The sequence below is a fragment of the Cervus elaphus genome, chromosome 12 (genome assembly GCF_910594005.1).
Source record: "Cervus elaphus chromosome 12, mCerEla1.1, whole genome shotgun sequence".
NCBI lineage: Eukaryota > Metazoa > Chordata > Mammalia > Artiodactyla > Cervidae > Cervus > Cervus elaphus.
Window position 1 is genome coordinate 20,902,353 of NC_057826.1, and position 24,045 is coordinate 20,926,397.

The following is a 24,045-nucleotide window of genomic DNA, read 5'->3' on the forward strand; positions in this document are numbered from 1 at the left end:
AAACACTGTGCCAACCAAAAAACACACCCTCTGTGCTCTAGACCACTTGCCGTTTAATTTGGCCAGATGTGCTCTGACTGCATTGCTACTGACAAGCGTGAAGAGTCTTACACCAAGATCTACCTTTACTTCAAACTACATCTATCACTGGCTACTTGTTCTATTTGCTCTGCTGCACATTTCACTGAAACCATCAGAATTTGCAAAAACCAGAAATCCATGTCTTTCAGGGACTAAGAAGCCAGAACCCTAGGAAATGGAAGGTATAATAACGAGGATGGTAGAAGACTCTGCATGTCCTGAGTTTGTGGCCACATGTTCCAACCACTTTACGCTGGTGAACTGGCCAAAGGCAACTCAGAAATATAACCCTCTCCTAAAATTCAGACTATTTCCTCCCCTTGGCCAGACTTTTGACACTTTCCTAAGTTCTCCAGGATATCTTTGAATGGCAAAATCAGGGACAGAGCAACAGAGATGGAGATCTGGGTTCTGGCTCCAGCTCTGCCAAGGGTTAGCTGTGTGGACTCCAGACAGTCCACACGGCTAACTCACGGAGGAAATAAAGGCACCACTGCTATTCCTTCCATCTGTGGGCCTATTATGTCATGTTCTCTTCATGTTGGGGGCCCTCTGGAATCATCTTCATGTGGCCTACTCGACTCTGAAAGCGTCCAAACTTTCCCTACATTCCCTTTTTCCTATCAGCTCCTCACCTGGGAATGGCACCTTGGAGGTCATTTATTCTCCCTGTAACGGCAAAGGAGCTGGTCACAGAGCAACAGGAGATCGCCCTCTCTGGGCTCTGGCCAGGGCTGTCCTCACACTTCCCATCCCACATCCCGCCCCCCACCCTGCTGGGCTACAAATCCCCAGATGGATACGATGCTTTGCTGCCCCAACATCCTTTCCACCCTCCCACCTTACACAGCCATGCGGTCAGGAGGAAGGAGGAAAAATAACCTGACCCTCCGCTCCAGAAATGGGTATCCCCCTTCCCTCGCTGCACAAGGATGGTCTAAGGAATCCAGGCCTACATCACTCACAGCACGGCACTTTCCTGGCCAAAGGGATTGGTTAAAAGAGTGGGCATTTGATTCCATTTAGATCAATAATCTGAAAGCCAAAGTTTTCTGAGAGTATCCAGGAAAGTGTGACTGGAGGCCAATTCTCTCTTCCCTCCCCTGGAAAGTGTGATGTTTAGATATGAAGCGTGGAACCGCTGCAGCAATCCTGCCACCAGGAAAAGCCAGGCTCTGGGTTAAACAGACACCACAAAAAGGCAGAGGGGAGAACATAAAGGCACTGAGTGTTTGATGACACCCTTAAGCTGCTGAATCAAACCAGTCTTGAAATCTACTTTGTATCTCTACCTTCTATTACTTGAGCCAATGAATCCTCTTCATCGGATAAACCAGTTCAACACATGGTATCTGTTTCTTATAAGATAAATTCCCAACTGATATACAGGGTACCAAAGATCACACACAAAGCTGATCTACAGTCACACTTCAAAGGTCGAGGGATTAGCACCAGAGAGTAAAATAGCTCCCTTGTGCTCTTACCACTTCCACCAGAAACCAAGGAAACTCCCTTCCTAGGCCACCAACCAAGAAATCAGGCAGAGTTTCTCTCACAGCGCTGGGGTCACATGCAGTCCCAGCCGCTGGGAGGCCACTGCTGAGAAGGGAACACAGCTCCTTCCTCTGTAGCCCTCCATGCCAACTCAGAGACAAGAAAGATGGCACTGCCACACGAAAGGTAGGAGAAGCGCTTTTCAGTATCACTTGCTACTTGTTTAAAAATCAGTGGCGATGCCTATCAAATCAATGGGTCCCAAAATGACCACCACTGCACTAACATCGCTGACGGCACGGGCCTCCTGCTGGAAGCACACCCATGAAAGATACTTGCTGGAAAAAAAGATCAGATCTACATCTGATCAAGCCTCTGGATCATTTTCCAGGAAACAGAAAAGATAGAGGAATATGTTACACAGCTCTATGGGAATATAATCCAAAAAACCTAGCATGAGAAACCCTAGAAAAATCTGTTTATTCAACAAATAAATTACAAAGTGAAAAGGAGATGGAGAGGAAACTAGTAGATTAAAAGAGGATTAAGAGAGAAGGCACGATGTGGACCTTAACTGGATCTTGATCTGAGACATAATCAAGGAGATTTGAATGTTGATTGATTTCTATTACATTAAGGGATTATTGTCAATATTCTTTGGTTGTGATGTGGTTTTGTGGTTAGCTGCTTTTTAATGAGTCTTTATCTTTAGAGATACATGAAAATATTTATGGATAATAAGATATAATGTCTGAACTTGGTACAAAATAATATGATCAAAGAACTAGAGGGACAGGTGAAAGAATCGAGTTTGGCCAGGAGCTGTTCATTGGAATTCACTATACTGGTCTTTGCTTTTGTATATTTGGAAGTTTTCTTAATGAATGGAAAAGACCCAGAGATGAAGCAGAGTCTAAACTCTTTGCCAAAGTCTTAGCGTCATTTCCAAGAAAGCCTGTTTACTCAAAGTAACATTTTCTATATAAACTTCCCCAAGTAATAACCTTGACAGAATATTTCTGATTGACATATCTTCTTTCTAAATGTTATTGGGGATTTCTGAAATACAGGACAAGTGCTCCTACCATAGGGGCTGCTTAAGAAGTCCCACCAGGGAAGCCCATTTCCCACACAAATGCATATCAAACATTAAATCAATGGATGACCCGTGTCTTGCATTTCTAAGAGCCTTTAGAAACTTATTCACCCTAATTTCTATAAACTTAGGAGGAAGAGACCTTTCTCATCCTGACACCAAAGACAGAAACCATAATGACAGATGGGTTACACAAAGGCGTAAAATTTAGAAGATTGAAACTAGTGTTTTTTCATAATGAAAGGCATTTGCCAGACATGATAGCAAAACAGACTGATATTCTTAGTATTTAAAAAAAAAACTCTTCCCAAGTCAGTCTGTGAGGTGAAGAAGGAAAAAAAAAAACTACCACTCCTATTTTAAAAACTAGCAAAAATACTTGACAGATGATTCCTGGAAGAAAAACAACTAATGTAGGATTGCCAGATACAATACTGGACACCCAGTTAAATTTGAATTTCAGACAAATAACAAAGAATTATTATAGTAAGTTATTATATTTAGTATAATAAGTATACTAAAACATTATCTGTTGCTTATGTAAATTTCAACATATGCAATTTACATTATTTTACATTACATTATTCAAGTTTATGCAATTTACAATCTAGGCAACCTTATATTAGTATTTTTATTTGCCAACTCTGGTGACCCTAGCCAATGGCCGATAAATTTGAGAAAACGATCAATCTCATCTCTAACTATCAAGGGACAGCAAGTACAAGAGCAGAGGCCCCACCAGGCAGGGATGGGACAAGGACACTGTACCTGTGCCCACCTGGCCGACCTGGCGCTCAGCGGAGGAGGCGTGGCCTCAGGGCCTCACAGGGCAGGAGGGAAGTGGCCAGCACTTAAGTGCTTGATGGGGATCACAAGTCTGGTTGGACAACCCTGAGCATGGTCTTCAGGGAAAGGAAAAACATGATCAGGCGCTTGGAGCAGAGGACACTGTGCAGAAACAACACTTTTATTTCCTACTCTTGAAACTTTGTTATGATCTATCCAAATGCATTTTTATCTTTTATGGAAAATGTTATGATATAGTATGTCATACGTGTACAAAGGAATTTAAATATCCACGTACTCACCTTCCACTTTAAAAACATAAAACAATACCAACCAGTGTTTCGCTCTCTCCTGCCCTCGCACCCTAGGTAACCACCATAATCTGAGCTTCAGAGTTATCATTACCCTTAATTTTCATACATTTATTTATTTATTGGCCATGATGCATGGTATGTGGGATCTTAGTTCCCAGACCAGGGATGGAACCCATGCCCCTGCATTGGAAGCACAAAGTCCTAAGCACTGGACCACCAGGGAAGTCCATCATACATTTTTATGTATGTATGTACCCCTAAATCAAATACATACAATTTTCACATGTTTTCAACCATCATATAAATAATAGCACCATGATGTATGCATTCTACAATTTGCCTTTCTTCAGCCCATATTTTGATTATGAATTTGATCCATAATAATAAGTCATGCTTTATGTTAGTTTCAGCACTGTATAATATTCCACTATTTGGATATACCAAAATTTCCATTTCTAGTTTCCTGTTGATGGACAGTTAGCTGGTTTACAATTTCTCCTACCAAAAATTTCTCCTGTGAACATCCTTAAATACATCTCTTAATACAGATTTCAGTCCATTTCTCTGGGGTATATGTCAGAGTGGAATTACAAGCTCAAAGGGTGTGTGCAACTTCAACTATAATTCGACAAAATGGTTGTATTAATTTATATTCCCACCAGCAGCAATAAATATACTTTTTGCAGTTACGTCCTGCTGAGGTTAATTGAAAACTCTCCTTTAAAGCAGACTGAGTTCAAAGCATGCAGAAATTGAGTCGGAGGCCAATATTAATAGTTACTAACCTAAAACTCAACCCCACGTGAGCATAGGACTAACTGTGTCTGATGTAGATGGGGGCTTATCTGAATTAAGACAGCTACAGGGATTTCTTTGAATCATGCCTGTTTTCATCTACATTACTTTCCTCTGAAATTAAAAATGCTCATTGTAAACAAAATTATTTTAATAATTACTGACACATCTCATAGAAATGGAATATCCCCATAATGACCACCATTAACAGCATAACATATACCCCACCTCATTTTTCTAAACATAAATCGATTTTTTTTTTTGCACAAAGGGGATTACATATTTTGGTTTACATTTTACTTCTTTCTACTGTGTAATATTTCTTTAAAAGGAAAGACACAATCTACATTTATCAAAAATTCTGTTATTCAGTAATTATTTACTAAGCACAGGATGGAGTCTATAAAGATAATTAAGCAATGCCACCATTAAGAGACTTCCATTCTAAAAGGAAAGAAACTCACAGCTGTAAGTCACAATAATGGCCCCCACTTACCAAGTATCCTCTATGACCTAGGATCTGTATTAGATCTTTAATGAATATGGTAGGCAGAATAATGCTCAGTCGCTAAATTGTGTCCAACTCTTTGAGAACACCTGGACTGTAGCCCACCAGGCTCAGACTCTGTCCATGGGATTTCCTAGGCAAGAATACTGGAGTGGGTTGCCATTTCCTTCTCCAAAGCAGAGTAATGCCCATGTCCTAATCCTAATACTGCTATTAACTGCCATGCTATACATACTAATAACTAATACATGCTAATAACTGCCAAGTTATGGCAAGAAGGAATTAAGGTTGCTAATCAGCCAACCTTAAAATAAGGAGAATGGTTTGGGCCCTCCTGGTGGGCCCAATGTCAGCAATCACAAGGGTCTTTAAGTGGGGAAGAGGGAAGCAGAAGAAATCAGAACCAGAGAGACGGCAGCGTGAAAAAGACCCGACCTGGCTTTGGAGATGGAAAGGGGCTACAAGCCAAGGAATGCAGGCAGTTTCTAAAGGTAAGAAGATGGATTCTCCCCTAGAGCTTCCAGAAGAGAACTCAGCTCTGATGATTATTCAACCCACTGAGACCTGTGTCAGGCTTTGGACCTCCAAAAATTTGTGTTGCTTAAGCTGCTGGGTTTGTACTATTTGTTACAAGAGGAGAAGGTATAGGAGTAGGAATGGGAATAGGAGGCTAAGACTTCCCACTTCATCCTCCCACCACCCTGAAATGCAGATGCTATGACTTCCACTAGACAAACTGGGGAACCAAGGACCCAAGAGGTTACATGACCAGCCCAGGCTCACAGCGGCAGAGCCAGACTCAAACTTGGGCCTGTCTACCCCTGAAGGCTGTGCCCCATTGCCCTCCCTCTCCGGTCAGCCTAGAATGCAGGGCAGATGGGGACACACACTGCCCTGGGGGTAAGCAAAGCACAGAGGGCTGAGAGAACCCTTCTGGGGCGAGGCTGGGAGGGCTGTGTGGAGGCTTTCGAATGATGGGCGGGATTCGGACAGAGATGAGGAGGGAAGGAGAGGTCAGGAAATACAGTTCGGCTCAGGGCAACCAAAGTCTATATATCCCCACAAAGGGGAGGGGATATACGGTGAGAGGTAAGGTGGGGTACCTCGGAGAGGGACCAATGCCATCCAATACGATAGCCACTAGCCACCTGTGGCTATGGACATTGACACTGAAATTCATTACAATCAAGTTAAAAAGCCACTTCACCACAGTTTTATGCACCACATTTAAAACTTCAATAGCAAAGAAACAAACAAACAAAAAAAAACCACACAATACCACATGTGCCTAATACTGGACAGTACAGATAGAGGACATGTTCATCCTAGCCAAAAGGTCTCCTGGACAGCACCACTGACAAAGGGAAGTCGTTGGAGTCCTTGTTTTTGAGCCACTCAGGAGGGCTAAGCCCCTGAAGGCGGGCTCAATACCCTTTTATGACACTGTCATCTCACTTATTACTACTTTTGTGTCCTCTCCCCAGGGGTTTTGCAGAATTTTTCAAGAGACATAATTAATATGCCCCATATTTTGAACTCCCAGTGCTGTCTGATAGATGCTATCTAGTCCTAAAAATGGACCATTCTGAAAAGTAAGGTCAGTTTTTCTCCACTGCCAACACTTAAAAAAAAACCATTTGGCCTTTATCTACTAGAATCAGATCAATGCTGCAGTGAGAAATAGTTTTTAATGGGAAGGGGTACAGTTGCTGACATTTATAGAGTATTTGTCAGGCTTCAAAGCACCTAACACATTATCTCGCAGAACCTCACTCTGTCCCCATCCTCCCTGATGGTGGCGGGGTTTCTTCTGAGACTCCAGACTTTCTGATTGGCTTTGTAGAGGCCACCCAGCTCCAGTTCCAGAAGAAAGAGGCTGAAATCAACAGAGGGGACGGCCGAAGTACACAGAGCTCCACACATAACATGTCTGCCCAAGTTAAGATTAATTCTTGATCTAGCAATTGAGTTTAGAATGACATCAGGTGCAAAAGGAAGTCCAACTAATTGCTCTACTGACCTACGTCGCTTGGGGTCCTTATGAGGCAGTTGGGAGTGTTGGTGGAGATCCAGTTCTCTTACCCCCTCAGGGACTCAGGGTTCGCGCACAGCACGTTTGTGCAACGCTAACCCTGTTTGGCAGCCTCACAAGCAGCTCTGATTGATTTCCCATCCGCAGTTCAACCCTTGTCCTCTCCCAAACTGCTTCGCGGTGACAAATGCAGCAGGAGGGGGCCTCCACACTGACATCACCCCCCGCCCCCCACCAGCAGCAGCGGTGCCAAGAACTTGGCCGCTTAAACAATAGAACTCTATGTGGTCGGGAGAAAAAGGGTGCCCCGCACCTGCTAGGCAGAGGCCACCTCCCCTCCCCAGCCTCTGCCATCAGGAGTGAAGAAAGAGGCCGGAATGAAGGCAGGGATCAGCCAGAAACATGCCTCCACCACCCCCACTGGCAAGTAAGGCTTCTGGCCCAACCGTCAGCTGGTGAACCTTTCTGCTCCGCAGGGCTGGAGACTCAGATGTGCAAGGCTGATCCCCCTGAGCAAGGAAGGTGCACGATGGCCCACAGAGGGCTCAGCTTTACAAATGAGCCCATTGGCCAGAGGATGTAGGTATTTACGCCAGAGCCTCCGCCGGCTCTGGGTCTAACCAGACAAGAATTCAAACAAAAACCAATAATCACTCCCCAACATGGTATTGCAGGTAGTTTCTAAGACGCACATCTGGAAGGGGTGTCAGGAGGGAGCAGAAGGAGACAAGAAAGGAGTCCCTACTCAGGGAATTTGTGTTCATCTGATCTTGGGTGCAAAGAACTGAATTAATCATAATCTTTGGCTATGGTTTTTCCAGTGGTCATGTATGAATGTGAGAGTTGGACTCTAAAGAAAGCTGAGCGCCGAAGAATTGATGCTTTTGAACTGTGGTGTTGGAGAAGACTCTTGAGAGTCCCTTGGACTGCAAGGAGATGCAACCAGCCCATCCTAAAGGAGATCAGTCCTGGGTGTTCATTGGAAGGACTGATGCTGAAGTTGAAACTCCAATACTCTGGCCACCTGTTGCAAAGGGCTGACTCATTTGAAAAGACCCTGATGCTGGGAAACATTGAGGGCAGGAGGAGAAGGGGACAACAGAGGATGAGATGGGTGAATGGCATCACTGACTCAATGGACATGAGTCTGGGTGGACTCCGGGAGTTGGTGATTGATAGAGAGGCCTGGCTGCAGTCCATGGGGTCTCAAAGAGTCGGACACAACTGAGCGACTGGACTGAACTGAACTGAACTTGGTTCACAACACACTCAATACTGGCCTATGCAGGAGCCACACTTACTATGTATAAACAAGCTATTGATCTTTGCCAATGGACAAATAACTTCAAACTCACCTCACCTCCCCTCTCCTCTGAAAAGGTAAAGCATTGATACTAACTTACACTAACCATATGATTTTCCCAACCAATCCAATCTCTGCCTCACCCTAACCTCCCCCGATCCTGTGTGCCTTGTTTTTCTTTTCAAATAGTTTCCTTGCATCTATATGTATTCCTAGAAGTTTTTTCTTTAATTTTAGCTGTTTGTAAATTTATAAAAGATGTAACATTGCACCTTTCATTGTATTTCTTTTACTTAATATCATATTACTCAGAGGCATCCATATTTTTGCATGTCACTGTTGATCATTTGTTTTGACTGACTATAATTCTCCACCCTCCAACTGATGGCTATTTGGCTCTTTCCAGGTTTGCGGTGGTGTGAACACAGTTGCATATGTCTCCTTCTGGACATGAGTTTTTCTTGGGCACATACACCTAGAAGTGGAATCACTAGGCCGTAAGAAACGTGAACGTAAAAAAAAAAAAAAAGAAAAAAGAAACGTGAACGTTTGGGACATTCACTTACAGTCCAATGGTTAAGATTCCAAGCTTTCACTGCCAAGGGCTCGGGTTCAGTCCCTGAATGGGGAACTAAAATCCCACAAGACAAGCAGGGTGGCCAAAAAAATGTGCACCTTCAACTTTAGGACATAATATAAAAGTGTTTTCCATTTTCTTGGATTTCCTAGAGTTTCTAAGATGATTGCTTCCTCTTCCTGTCTTCCTCAATTGTGTTTCTTTAAATTTCATGTTCCAGCTCTATCAAAAGGTTTAAATCAGATTCTTGGCCTAACACCAGAGTAGCCTCTCAGCTAAATCCACCACGTGGAAAAAAGGAAAAAAAAAGGGGGGGGTGCTCTTGTTCTGAACACAGATAATAAGAAGGGCATCTCTGCAGACACAAGGCCCCACCCTCATCCAGACACGGAGACAGGTTAGTCAAAGAGAAGGGAACTGTCTACAAGCTGCTTCATATTTGGCAAATGCAAGATTTTTTAAAAAGAATTTACATGGAGCCAAAGCTTGTTCCCCCATCCAAGTCTTGCCTGCTCAGTCTCTCCACCCCCACACCTCCCATAACCACCCCACACACTTTAGGAACAAAAGCCTAAAATGGAAAAAAATAATAAATTGTTAAGTAACCAATTTCATTTAAATGAGAGCAGGGAGTCCAGCACGGATGTCACAGTACAGTCAAATTCATTTCAATAAATATTTACAGGACACTCTGCAGTGTGACCAGCATACTGACAGATAACATCTCTACTCTGCCCTTGAGAGGTTGTAAATGTTCATTTAACAAGACAAGATCATGGATGGAGTGCCAAAGGGGTAGGTTAATGCTTAGAGGATGAAGATGCTGGTCTGATCTCAAGATGCTCACTGTAAAATTAGCGAAAGTTAAGAACACAAGTGAATCAGATATTGAAGCTGTGCAAAGGTAGAGAGTGATCGATTCTAACCAACATGGAGAGTGATGCTAGAGCTAGGTTTCAAAGGATGAGTACGCGAGAGGAGAGAGGATAAAGAATACAGCTAAAAAAAATTAAGAAATCAAATTTTTCTACTTCTCAAAACTTCTTAAAATCTATTCCCTGCCTCCAGTCCTGTACGAAGAAAGTGGAACCTGTGGATCACTGATAAACATGTGTCATCTGGGGACTTGCCTGGTGGCCCAGTGCTTAAAACTCTGTGCTCCCAATACAGGGGGCAAGGATTCAATCCCTGATTGGGGAACGAAGATTCGGCACGCCACTCAGTGAGGCCAACATAAATAAACAAATAAAATGTTAAAGCACGCATCATCTGCATTTATTTGTTCATTTCACAGGTGCCAGGCCCTGTGCTGAGCTCTGGGGGATACACCGATGGACAAGCTGGGCACAAACCTGCCTTCACCTAGCTCCCAGTCTGCAGAACAGACGGAGGTTTAGACAAAGACAGGCAGTGGCTTGGCTTGGCCGTCAGACTCCATGGGCCTGAGAGAGCCCCTCCCCCGTCCAACCCTCCCCAGAAACATTTTCAGTAAATTGTGCAGGATTAAAGAAATGGCCGCCTCCGCCGTAATTAAAAAGCCCCTGACCATCATCCCAGGTAGCCACGTGGCTACTCAGAGCCGAGAGACCAAGAAATCAGGTGCTTCCTACATAATAGCCTCCAATCTGATACCTGATAGCTGCTGGGAGCCAGAGTCAAACAAATGTCAGGCATTTTATGAAGGCAGGAAGCAAATAAGGGGGCAAGGATTGGGGTCTAGGCCTCAAGGGAGCTCAATTAGTGAGCCAGATAAAGTTAAACCGAAAGGGCACGCTCTGGGTTTCCTAGAAAGCCAGCTGGAAAAGATGCCAATCCCTAAGCCTCTGTCACTCAAAAGATTAACAGAAGAGACCCAGGGATGCCCAAGGGAACACTACAATGGCCAGATGTTTCTGCTCCTCTCATGACACTGCTGCCCACAATCAGGACTACATTTCTGACTCCACCAAGAAGCCACAGAAGAGAACTGCAGGCTTCCGGAATACGTTGAAACTCAAAGGCATCACCCTTTAGCGATGCAGACACCAAAAAATCTTGTTAACAGTGCTTTCTTACAGACAGACTCACCTGATGCCCATTTAACGGGAATGGCATCGCTAGTTGGACAAACACTTCCCGCAGCTGCTTGGTGGTATGAAAAGCACACAAGCCCACAACCTGCACATCCATATATACTGGGATTTGGCTCCCACCACTACACATGCACCATGTTTCAAGCAAGGCTTTTACCCTCCTGAGTCTCACTTTCAAAATGACACTAAAAAGACCCACCTTCTTGCTCTTATAAACATAAGTGATCATGGAAAGTGTCCGGCCCAAGAATTCATAAATGGGGGCTCTTACTGGGGTCTATAAATGCATCCAGGTAACCACATGCTCAACACAGCACCTTTCTGTTGGCACTTTCTAAATGTGTGTGTGTGTCTATGTGTGTGAGAAAGAGAGAGAGAAAGAGAAAAAAATCCAGCTGGAACACACAGAAGCCTATTTACACTTCTATTTGTGTCCCACCATTTCTATCAAATTAATAAACTACAGAAGCCCAAGGGGAAACTAACCCATGTCTCTACTTTCCCTTGAAGTCCTTAGCTTTCCCCTAAGAGCTGCTTCCTCCAGTTTCAGGAGGCAAGGAAGGAGAGCCATATGGCTTGAGACCCTAGACTCGCCCAGCAACAAACGAGCCCCCCACCATTTGTCTCCCGGGCCTCTCATGTGGGCGGGCATCCAGCTTTCAGTCGGGTGCTCTGGTCTGCGTCTCTGTCTTGACTGTTCCTAATTATTGGAGGGAACGCCGTGGCTCTTCTGACCTCGGAGTTTAAAAGCTGCAAGTCCTAATATCAAACCAAGCAGCTTCATTTAAAAGGCATCCTCATCTGCATCCATAAAAGTCACTCCCGGAGCCCTGACTTGCCCCAGCTTCGGGAATGCCTGCTGTCGAGGATTTATGACACGCCCTGGCTCTAATCGGCCGCACTTTAACTGCTGCTGTTGCACATCTGGTCATAAAAGCAAGGGCCGGCCCAACATGGGGACAAACACTTTTCTTTCCTAAGTGGCTGCAAATCTGATCTCACAGTGATAGCCAGGCTCAGATGTAATCAGCCAGCATCTGGGCAGTCATTAAGGCTCGTCAAGGCTTGCGACGCATTTCCCACACACACGACAGTTATAAAGATGATTCTCACGGAGCTAGCACTAGGAAGAAAGAACCTGCAATCTGAACAGGTGGCAATGGGCTAGGCCAAATGATATCCAGGAAAGCACAAGCTGGTTAAGGAGCCAATCTTTTCACAAAGATACTAGCTACTTCCACATGGACTCTCCTGCTGCCTGGAGAAGTCAGGCAGCTATCTTGCCAGACAACTGCCCTGACATAGGTAATTCTTGGCCAGAGATCCTCTAGTCATCATTGTTGTTTAGTCACTAAGTCATGTCTGACTCTTTTGCGACTCCATGGACGGTAGCCCACCAGGCTCCTCTGTCCATGGGAATATCCGGGCAAGAATCCTGGAGTGAGTTGCCATTTCCTTCTCCAGGGGATCTTGCCTGGATAGAACTCATGCCTCCTGCTTGGCAGGCGGAGTCTTTACCACTGAACCACCTGGGAAGCCCCATCCTCTGGATAAGTTTGGTCAAATGAACCAGAGGGTGGTTTAAGAGTACACTTTTTAAGGTGGTGGAATCCTTCATTAGACCAACTGGGTTATATGGGAGCAAGAATCTAGCCCAGAAAGGAACACAATGCCGTCGGTTCCGGAGGTTTTACAATGCCCTGGACAGCCCGCCCTGTGCGCAGAATTGGCACGTTTCACAGCGTTCAGGAACTCCAATCAGACCAAGGTTCAACAAGTAGTGCAACCTCCGGGCGCAACGCAAGGAAAGAGCTTCTCCAACACTGCCAGTTCCTCTCCTCCAGCTCTCCATAGCCCCCCATCTCTACCCCTCCTCTGCGGCTGTGCCCAGCGGGAGGGAGCATTAAAATTATCTGCTGTGGGTTTTACGAGCAGCGATAGCTTTTTAAAACAACAACAACACAAGGTCCTTGTGTGGCTCTCCGGTAACCTAAAACCCTGGAGGCAGAGCAGCTCTCCCCCCAACCCCCCCGCCGCCGCCGCCGGCCAAGAACGCCGGCGCTCTGGGACCGCGCGCGGGGTGAGCCCACGGAGCAGCCCTGATCGAGCGGAGAGCCAGGAGAACCTCGGATGCAGGCGGCACCTCTAAGGGTCTTGGAGTAAAATGCCCCGGGGGGAGAGATGGGGAAAAAGAACTCACCAGTGACAGTAGGGGGAGAGGGGGAGGAGAGGGAAGGCAGAGTCGGTGCTGCAAGAAAGAAGGGGTGGGGCGGGGGGTGGGGGGGAACAATGGGTGAAATTTTAATTTCAGCAACTTCGCCGAGAAGCCCACCAGCGACGGAGTAGTGGGGTGGGGGGGGGAGGCACAGGATCTGATACCTCCCTCTCCGGCCCCCAAGGGATGAAGGCCAGCGACCTGGGGTCTCCTTCCGCAGGTGGGCGCACGGCTGGGGGCGCGCTTACCCTGGGGCCGGTGGTGCGGTGGTCGCGAGCCGGGGACAGCTGCAGTAACACCAGCAGCAAGTGGGGCGTGAGCAGGCGGGCGCAGCGGGCGGGCAGCATGGTGCCAGGCCGGTCCGGGCAGCGGGCTGCGGGCAGGGGTGGCGGGCTTCACGGAGCGCACGGCTGCGCCGGCCTTCCTGCCTTCCTTCCTACCCCCGGGCACCCTGGCGACGGCGGGCTGCGGGGCAGCGGCGGGGCGGCGCGGGATCGCGGAGGCTGCAGCCGGAGCGCGCGCTCATGAACCGCCCAGGGAGCGGAGCTGAGCGCGAGCGTGTGCTCTGCGCGCGGTGCTCTCCGCTCGGCTGGGCCGCGGCGGCAGCAGGTTGGATGCCAGAGCCCGGGCCATGGGAATTCCCGTTATAAACCCCCGGGAGGGGCGGGGCGGAGCCCGACGGCCCTGACTGACGGGCCGAGAGGCCCGTGGCAGCCGCCCCTCGGGCAGGTGAAAGCCAATGGGAGAAAGGAAAGAGGGGCGGCTAGCGACCGTCCCCACCGAGGAGCGACACTCGGTGGCTCAGTGGAGTGGGCTCTAGGAGAGACCGGCCTAACGATGAACATTCTCTTGGCCCTTCGGTCCAGGGAAGCGTCCGAGAGCTCCAGCAGCCTGAGCGTACCAAAATGCCCGCCCGGCTAATGATCACACCTTAAGCATGTTTAGTTTTCAGTACGTGAGTTGTCACACCAGCCGGATGAAATAGGCAGGGAAAACACTCCTAGCCCCGTTTTCTCAGATGAGGGTACTAGGGCACAGGAGGGGCTGACAAATCTGCTTCCCGGCTGCACCAACACCGAGAGCAACTGGGAAGTCGCCCAGTCACCTGCACACGGAGAACTGACTGTAACCAGCGTTAGGAGTGGGACTTGGCGCATTCGCTGCTTGCAGACGAGGTAACACTAAGTGCTACAGCAGCGGCCCCCCGGAGCAGTGTCAGGGAGAGAGAGGAAGCTCTTGCTGGTCGCGCTGGGGAGGGCCCCTGTGGGTAGGAGATGATGCCAACCCGTGGCCCTGTGGTGGATACGGGATTAGAACCCAGGTGTCCTGGCTCCCTGCCTGGAACTAAAAGGCCAACAGGCAACTTATCTGTGGCCCAGGAGCCCTGGCAGGAGAGGGCAGAGGGAACCTGGTCTCCTGACCAGGGGAAGAAAGAGGAAAAAGCACTGATAGGAGGGGTAATCTGTGGATGAAGAGACCCCAGAGATGGGTCAGAGGAGTCAGGGAGACCTCTCCTGAGTGCCCGTAGGATGCTAGAAGGCTCTGCCCAGGACGATCCCCAGGAGTTCATCTTGGGAATGGTCACAGACACACCACACCAGCCCTTCAAAGGAGCGAGAAGGTCCACTGCATTCAACCTAAGAGAACCATGGTTTACCTTCTTAAGTGGAACACAACCCTTAGTGTTTATTTTCTTTGGTATGGACCACTCACTTGAAGGCAAGGGATTCTTTACTCCAACCAGGCTGGAAGCAGCACCAGGGCTTAACTCCTCTCCCTGTGAGCTTAAGAGGTCCTGACAAAGGTTAACTCTGCTCCCTCACAGCTTCTCTCCCGGGTTGTATAAACAAGCTTCCCCACCCAACTCCTGCATCAGTTTTGCCCACCCGGTTTGCCTGCCACCTAGCCTCTACCCAGCAGCCAGTCACTCTTCTAAAACGCAAACCTGAATTGTCACTCTCTGCTTAAAAGGTTTCAGCTCTCCCCAGCGTCATCAGATCAAAAAGCCCTTACTGGATGTTAGAACAATTACAAAGTATGGATGGTTCTTCAAACAAAAATGAGAAACTGCTCTAAGAGAATTGTCGTCTTCCTCTGCTGGGAAATAGCGGGAAATAGTTAATGCTCTCTGGAGCCCGTCAGTCTGGGTTCAAATCCTGGGTCTGCCACCTAGTGGTATAACCTTGCACAAGTCACTTTACTTATCTGGGGTGCTGCTTTCCCTTCTGTAAAATGGGAATAAAAATAGTGTCCATCTCATGAGTTGTTGTCAGGATTGAAGGAGATGGAATATACAAGCCCCTTAGAATGACTGTGTTATAACTACCACAACCTGGCATCTTAAGAGGGCAGTACAAATGCCTCATCTCATTTTACCCTCTGAATGATCCTGTGAAGTCGACAGAGAGATCCAGCTTTACAGGTAAGTAAACTAGATACCCCATGCAATTTGGACTTGCCTGGCCTCATTTGGCTGGTAAATGACAGCAAACATTCAAGCACAGGTTTTCAGAGTCTAATTCTGCCTCCATCATCTGATAACTGCAATGTCCAATCGCAGAGAGTTTGACAGTTCCTGTGTGCTTCCTGGGAATTTTTTCAGTGGCCTGCAAGGGAGCTGAGATTCTGAGCCTCACTGAGTTTCAGAGAAAAGCATGGAAACAGCAAGGGTCAGCCTTTCCTGGAAACAGCCCTTGTGATCTGGCATTCTGGGAATTTGCCCAGCTGAACTTGTCCGTTTCTCCCATGCTTCATGATGCACTTACATCAATTTCCCTGTGCCTGCCTAAGTGCTCCTCCATCAAGGGCTCCCCAGGATGAAAACGTCACCATCAGGCTCAGCAGTGTGGTAGGTTTGTCCTAACTCTACTACCTTACCACATGCACCCATCAAGCTGGTCAACTTCTTTCTGTTGCTGGAATTATTGAGAAATCTATTGGAGTAAGTAAATATGCTTGAGATGGCCCCCCAGTATCTGGCAGCACAGAGTGCCGAGGGAAAAGGCACTGCAATAGTCCTTTCCATCCGTAACACCACAGGCTGCTCTCCAGCCAGAAAGCTTGTTTCCAAGTGGTCGCTGGTCCAAAAGTCTACATTATTCTGGATTTCAACCATATAGCTTAGTTTAAAATATGAGCAACTGCTTTCCAGTTACTTTGCTCAGCAAAGTAATTTTGCTTTCCCTCCGGTTGGCATGGGAGGCCTGTCGTAACCATGGCTATCATTCAAAAGATGCATTTTCTTCTCCCGACTCCTCCCAAGCCCAGAGAAGGTTAGAAATTCCAGAGAACTACTAGTCCCAAACATCGTCTCTCTGCCAGGCTCAATCGTCTGATCCAAGCAAAAAGTGAAATTGACAAGTTCCTTCTTTCCCTGGAGGCCAAGCTTATGGTCCAAAAATAAATCGAGCTCTCCTGGCATCTGGTCTGTCCAGTTTCAGCCTTGCTCCTTGTCCTGTGGGACTTCTGTTTGCAAGGGGATATTTCAGTGAGGAAAAATAATACTTTATATCCCATATTGAGGTCTGAGAGCTTCAAATATTTATTAGCAACTAGGAACGCTCGTTTCAAATATATGTTTCTGTATAGGCCAGGAGTCTTGTGTCATATTCAGAATAGACTCTATTCATTTTAACAAGCACTTTGATGCATCTCCTTCTATGCCTAGCACAATGCTCATTATTATAAAGAATCTTTGAATGCATACCCTGCCCTCTGAGAGGTTATAATCTAAGACACAGCAGACAGAGACCTGGAGAATATATTTAAGAATAAAGACTGCATTGTGTTTTGGGGACTCAGAGAGCAAAGACCTACTAGAAACCTAATGGCAGGGAAGGTTTCAGAAAGGTAGGTCTTTAAGGGTGCTTTGGAGAAAGGTGCTTCTGTAATATAAATACACCTTGATTTATACTTGCTTCACTTGTGATACCACTACCAACAGAGAAAGGTGAGTGGTGTCTAAGGTTCAGGACTCTTTTCAAATATACGACTGAGATCAGAAACCTGGAACAGCAAGAATCCTGGGCTCTGTTTCTGGATTTGTGACAAACTTGCTGAAAAACCTAGCACTGGGCTGAGATAGTTATTATTATTTCCATTATGCAGGTGAGACTGACCCACAGAAGTTAATCTTACCAAGGTCAGTCCTTACACTTTAAATATACATGACAACTGATAACACACACAAAAGTAAATAGGTGAGGTGATGGATGCGTTAATTAACTCGATGGGCAGAATCCTTTCACAAGATGTATATATTACATTGTACACTTTAAATATCTTACAATTTTATTTGTCCTTTATACCTTAATAAAGCTGAAAAATATATACACATGACAAAAATAATTTAGAATGACAAAAATTTAGATTATCTCTTTTGGACACAAACTTCTTTCAAAGTCTAGGGTAGCTCTCTCTAACCCAGGCTTCTTCTATTTTCTATTTGCCAGTTTGTCTATTTGTAACAAGCAGCTTCTCCCTCATAATCCAAGATGGTGCTCAGTCTCCATGCATCACATTTGTCTTCCAGCCCACAAGGATGAAAAAGGGGGAAAGAAGAGCATGCCCTTCTCTTTAAAGATAACTCCCAGAAGTCAAAGTCACCATATCTCATCGGTTAAAACCTAGTGACCTGACCACACTTAGCCACAAATAAGGCTAAAAAAGTTGTGTTATTAATTCAAGGTGGCCACATGTGTCCAGTTGAAAATCAGAGTTTACTCTACCAAGGAAGGAGAAAACCCTGGGACAAAAATAGAAGTAGAAGCCATCATCATTATCATAGCTTGAGTGCTAAATGAAAGAACCATGGACAATGCAATGCAGTCCAGAGTGTTTAGTTGTGGCTTTCCTCTAGCTCTGCACATCTAGCTCACTCATGCTCAAAACATTAATGGCCTTAGGGCCAGACACCCAGACTCTCGATGCCACAAAAATTTACTTCTGGTATTTCCCTCTCTTAGGCACCTTCAAGTGGGAGGATCTGAGAACATACTTGGATGAGGCTCAAGCCACACAGTGCCAGAGTGGCAAGAAAGAAGCCCCCTGAGGAGACGAGCAGTCAATTAGGACCACTGGGAAGAATGCCATCTTTGTGAAAATATTCTTGGCAATCGCCTGTATTCTTCTGTTCTGTTTCTTTCCCTCCCACATCCACCTATAGGGAAATCTCTTTTCACCTGGTTACTTTTCTGTGACCTGGTTTCAAAATGACTAAGAGAGCAATAACATGAAGACTTTAATACATACTCTCACATTTATTCTACAAGGTAGGTACCATCGTTTCCCTTGTTTTACTAATGAAGAAGCAGAAACTTGGGGAGTTACATAACTCAGCCAGAAATAAATAGCAGAATCAGAACTTGAGCCCAGTCCATCAAGAGTTGAACTTTTTGCTAAGCACTTTCACTATATGATCTTATACCCTCAGACCCAGCATATGAGGTCAGTATTATTAGTCCCATTGTTCAGATGAAGAATTGAGGCTTAACCAAGAAAGGTTACCTTACCAAGGCACACCAAAAGTTTTGGCATCCTCTGGATCTAGAGGTTGTCATACTGAGTGAAATAAGTCAGAGAAAGACAAATATTTTATGGCATCGCTTACATGCAGAATTGAAAAAGAAATGATACAAATGAATTTATTAACAAAACAGAAATAGACTCACAGACTTAGAGAACAAACTTCTTACAGTTACCAGAGGAGAAGGATGAGGGTGGAGGGGAGGGATAGTTAGGGAGTTTGGGATTGAAGTATACACACTATTATATTTAAAATTGATAACCAACAAAGACCTACTTTATAGCACAGGGAACTCTGCTCAATATTACATAACAACCTAAATGGGAAAAGAATTTGAAAAAGAATAGATAAATGTGTATATTTAACTGAATCACTTTGCTGTGTGTATAACTGAATCAACTATACATTGATATAAAGTAAAAAGCTTTTAAAAATAAAGTTTTCACATCATCTTAAATCTCTCAGTCCTAGGAGTCAGAGCACATGCTGTATTTGCACATGCTATTTTGTGTATTACTGAAAGTTAACTCCTATTTCCATGTGTATGAATTCTCCCCACTTACCTGCTTTATCTTTCATTTGCCTGCTTTATTGGTCTGTATTGTTCATGTGGGATCCCATTAGACAAGGAGCCTTTCCCATCTATAGGCTCATAATCACCATGCTTGGGTGCTCTAGAGAAAGCTTTGTTAAGAGGATACCACTGAGACTGGGGTTTAAGACTCCATTGCAAATCATCACTGTTTGTTCCTGATTCATCGGCACAGAGAGATACCAGTCAAATTTTATTGCATCCCTACTATGTGCCAGGCAGTGCACTAGGCACTGGTATACAGTGAGCACTAGGAAAGAAGGCAGCTGGCCTCAAGGACCTTACACTTTAGTGGGAAGACAGACCCTAAACAACAAGTCATCAGTAATTAACTCACTAGTTACAAGTGCCCAGAGTACCTGCAAAGATGGACAGGGTATTTGCTGCTGCTGCTGCTAAGTCGCTTCAGTCATGTCTGAGTCTGTGCGACCCCATAGACGGCAGCCCACGAGGCTCCGCTGTCCCTGGGATTCTCCAGGGTATTTGAGGAGTTATTAAAAAGGGCACCTAACTCAGTCTGGAGAGTCAACTTTTCTGAGAATGTGTGTTTAAGTTTAGATTTAAAGGCTGTCTGGTTTAATCAGTACAAAAGATTGGGGGAGGGGAGCATTCTGGGCATAGCAAACAGCATGTGCAAAGGCACTCAGGCAGGAGAAACAAAGCAATAAATTTTCAATCAACTGGATCACTCATCCTGTTAACTCTCAGTATCCCAGGCAAAATAGTTATCATCATTCACCATCTGGTCTGGTGGATTCATTTTATATTTTTAAGTCATTTTACAAACAATTTACAAAAGTAGGAATAAAGGAATAGTGTATAAGCTATTTATTGCATAAGCTATTTATTGCTATGTAACAACTTACTTTTTGAACAGTTTAAAGCAACAAAGATTATCTCGTAGTTTCTATGGATCAGGCGTTTAGGAGGGGCTCAGCTGGGTGGTTCTGGCTCAGGGTCTCTGAGGTCACAGTGAGGTCCAGTGTCATAGACATGCAAGCTGTGCAGTCATGAAAAGTCCCACATTTAGCTTGAGACTCTGCAATTGCTGAATTTAAATTTATAAACAGAACCATCCATTTTCACTTTACACTGGACCCCAGCAATTATGTAGCTGGTTCTCACTGCAGTTGACCTAGCAGCCAGGGTTACAGTCATCTAAGGCTGAAGGACCCACCTCCAAGTTTACTCCCATGGTTGTTAGCAGGCCTCATTCTTCATTGGTTGTTATCAGGATACCTCCATTTTTCTGCACGTGGGTCTTCACAAGATAGCTGGCTTCTCCTGAGAGCAAGTGATCAGTGAAAGAGCCCAGGATGGAAGCTACAGTCTTTGGCTAATAACCTTTTCTTGGGCTCCAAAATCACTGTGACTGCAACCATAAAATTAAAAGACACTGCTCCTTGGAAGAAAAGCAATGACAAACCTAGATAGCATATTAAAAAGCAGAGACAATACTTTGCCTACAAACATCTGTATAGTCAAAGCTATGTTTTTTCCAGTAGTCATGTATGGATATGCAGGCTGGACAATAAAAAAAGGCTGAGGCCAAAGAACTGATGCCTTCGAACTGTGGTGCTGGAGAAGACTCTTGAGATAGTGAAAAGCAACTCTGTCAGAACTATTAATAAGAATTTAAATATAATAAACCCAGGGCTTCCCTTGTGGTCTAGTGGTTAAGAATCCACCTGCCAATGCAGAGGACACGGGTTCGATCCCGGGTCCAGGAAGATCCCACATCCCTCGTTCAGGAAGATCCCACAAGCTCCCACATGGGAGCAAATAAGTCCAGACACCACAACTACTGAGCCTGCTCTCTAGAGCCCACGAGCTATGACTGCTGAAGCCCATGAACCCTAGAGCCTGTGCTCCACAACAAAAGAAGCCACTACAATGGAAGACTATGCACCCCAGTGAAGAATAGCTCCCACTTGCTCCACTAGAGAAAGCCCACAAAGCAAAGAAGAACCCAGCAGACACAAAACTAAACTACTCATATAAATAAATAAAATTTTTAAAAGATTACAAAAAATAAATATAATAAACCCAAATTGGGGGAGCTCCAATGGTCCAGTGGTTAGGACTGTGCCCTTTCACTGCCAAAGGCCAGGTTCAGTCCCTGGTCTGGGAAATAATATGTCACATGCTGCAAGGGACAGCCAAAACTTAAAAATTAAAAATAACCCCCAAACTGTAACATACTTGAAATAGACAGCAAACTTTGATGAAACCATCCACTGATCAAATGTCATGATCCTGGAACTTATTCACCTGGAATACTGATTCCAAAACTCAAATGTATCTCTAATTGGTCTAGTTTATCAATCCTTATGTTTCTTCTATTTGCATTTGCATCATCAGGACAGAACTTTTGAAAGCTTTCGTAGCTCATAATTTTGTTCAAGAGAGTATGGCCATCTTCTTCGTTCCGTAATTGCAAAACATTTCCACCTGTAGATTTATAAACATAATTTAAAATCTTCAATCCAGTTAATATTTTCATTTCTACGTCATCTATTTCCTCTTTGCGTGCACATCTGCCTTCAAAATTTGTCTGTTTACAAACCACTCCAAGTAAATTTTGGTGCACAAAAATCTAAAAGACTAATGAATATTACCATACGTCTTTTTTGCAAAATAGGAAAGTTCAGCCTCTTGTCATAAAATATTGTGTAATTAAGTCTTTCTTGTTGAGCAATAACTGGATGAAAATATCACATTTCCTTTTTGTCCTTAAAAGTTTGAGAAAAACCATCTAAGTTTTTGAGTTTGAGAAAATTCAATTGAGTTTGAGAAAAAACATCTAGGATATTATCACCTGAAGATTCATAGGCTAAGATTTCTCTTACATAATCAATTTCACTATCATCGTTTGCTTATATTCTAGAATGCTACTCCCTCTTTGCATTTGTCTTCTGATTTATGTAATAATTTGAAACCTCTTCCTCTATCAATTTTTTTCTTGTTGCCTGTATAAGTAGAAAATGAAAAAATCAGAATATCCAACTGTGTCCAATGAAAACTAAACATAGACCACAAAGATGGTGTCCCCAGTTTTCTTTTTATATCTTCTTGGAAAACGATATAACACTTTAGGTAGTGAATTAAGAAACCTGAAGGATGATAAAATTTGGATGGTTTATGACATTATTCCATCATTCTTCTAGATAATTCTGTTGTTCTGCAGTTTTCATACTATTTTTTAGTCTTTTTCAGCATAGTTGGGAATAATTGATGAGTAATGGTAAAATAATTCCTAGAATGAGAAAATAACACAATGTTTCAAGACATAAGAAAAAATAAGATCATTAAGATCTCATAACGTATCTTACATTTACAAAACAATATACACGTACCCATATCATAATTGTGAGGTTGAATGAGTTTTATTCTATCTTTAAAAAATAAGTCAATTTATTTTGTGCCTTGGAAGATACCTTAAAAAGAATAAAAGTCGAGAAATATCTTTAAATATTTGTTTATTTTTGGCTACGTCAGGTTGCGGCACATAGGCTCTCTAGTTTGAGGTGCTAGACGGCTCAGTAGTTATAGCATGCATGCTGAGTTGCTCTGTGGCATGTGGGATCTTAGTTCCATGACCAGGGATCAAAGCACTATCCCCTGCATTGGAAGGCAGATTCTTAACCACTAGACCACCAGGAAAGTCTCTCAAGAAATATCTTTATAAGAAAGCTATTTACAAGAAATGCTTTATAAAAGATACAAGTACTTAAAAAAAAAAAAATTAGGTCCAGTGGAGCCTGGATGGTATAACACAAGTAACCAAGCAGATCTGGGAAAAGTGGCACCAGTGACAGGACCTATAGCAGACACTGTTCATGCCCCATCCACATCCCCTAGATTTCTGCCGGAGGGCTTCCTCTGGCTAAAGGTGCTAGCTCATTCTTTGCAGAGAGAAGCTGGAAGCTTCTGGAAAATAATACCCCCACCTCCCGACCAAGTGAAACCCTCAACCAATTCGGAACCAGGATTAGTGGGTAAATTTCCCAACTTCCTCACCCCCCAGCAAGACAATTCTGAGGTGTGTTCCATAATCTCTCAGTGGGCCCCCAACAGGATTAAGCCCCAGTTGCTTTCTCATTAATGAATCATTAGTTGGCATTCTTCCTTTCCCTGTTGTACTCCCCCACTCTCTTACTGTGCTTCCTTGGATCACCTCCAAATAAACTGTTTGCACTGAAATTCCTTGTTTTAGAATCTGCCATTGTGTGGGGGGGTGAGTACAAAAAAAAAAGAATATGCTATTGGGAGAATCTAAACCAAGACACAAGTTGAAGCCACATCACAATAAAGCAGCTGCAGCTCCAAACATCAATCGTAGGGCTCTTCTTGTTCTACCTGGAGGCCTCACTCACAACAGAACAGAGTGGGTGGATGCAAGCAAGCCAAACAGAGAGGAGACTAGTTAATGATGGTAGACCGCAGTTTAGGAGAAAGAATGCTTTTAGAGGTCATTAGAATAAGGAGCTGTCTAAAATCATCAGAAATGCTTTCTCCATTAAACAAACAGTTGGAATGGGTTCCCAGGGTGGCAGATGGACAGTCTGATCTCATTTAAGAAACCGCCTGAGGCAGTGGAACTGTCCTGAGTGTGGAGATGGAGGACCTGGATTCCAATCCAGGCCTCTCTGAATT

The 24,045-nt window shown here is 44.7% G+C and overlaps 1 protein-coding gene across 4 annotated transcripts in view; it reads right to left on the bottom strand.

The window, feature by feature from the left end:
* SMOC1 (SPARC related modular calcium binding 1) overlaps nucleotides 1-13,894 on the bottom strand; it is a 141,382-nt gene extending 127,488 nt beyond the window's left edge. For all 4 annotated transcript variants that reach the window (XM_043921054.1, XM_043921053.1, XM_043921052.1 and 1 more), the window contains exon 1: nucleotides 13,522-13,894. In XM_043921054.1, coding sequence (XP_043776989.1) covers nucleotides 13,522-13,620 — 99 coding nt within the window. In that variant the 5' untranslated portion in view covers nucleotides 13,621-13,894. The remainder of the gene's footprint in view (nucleotides 1-13,521) is intronic.
* Between the last annotated feature and the right edge of the window lie 10,151 nt (nucleotides 13,895-24,045).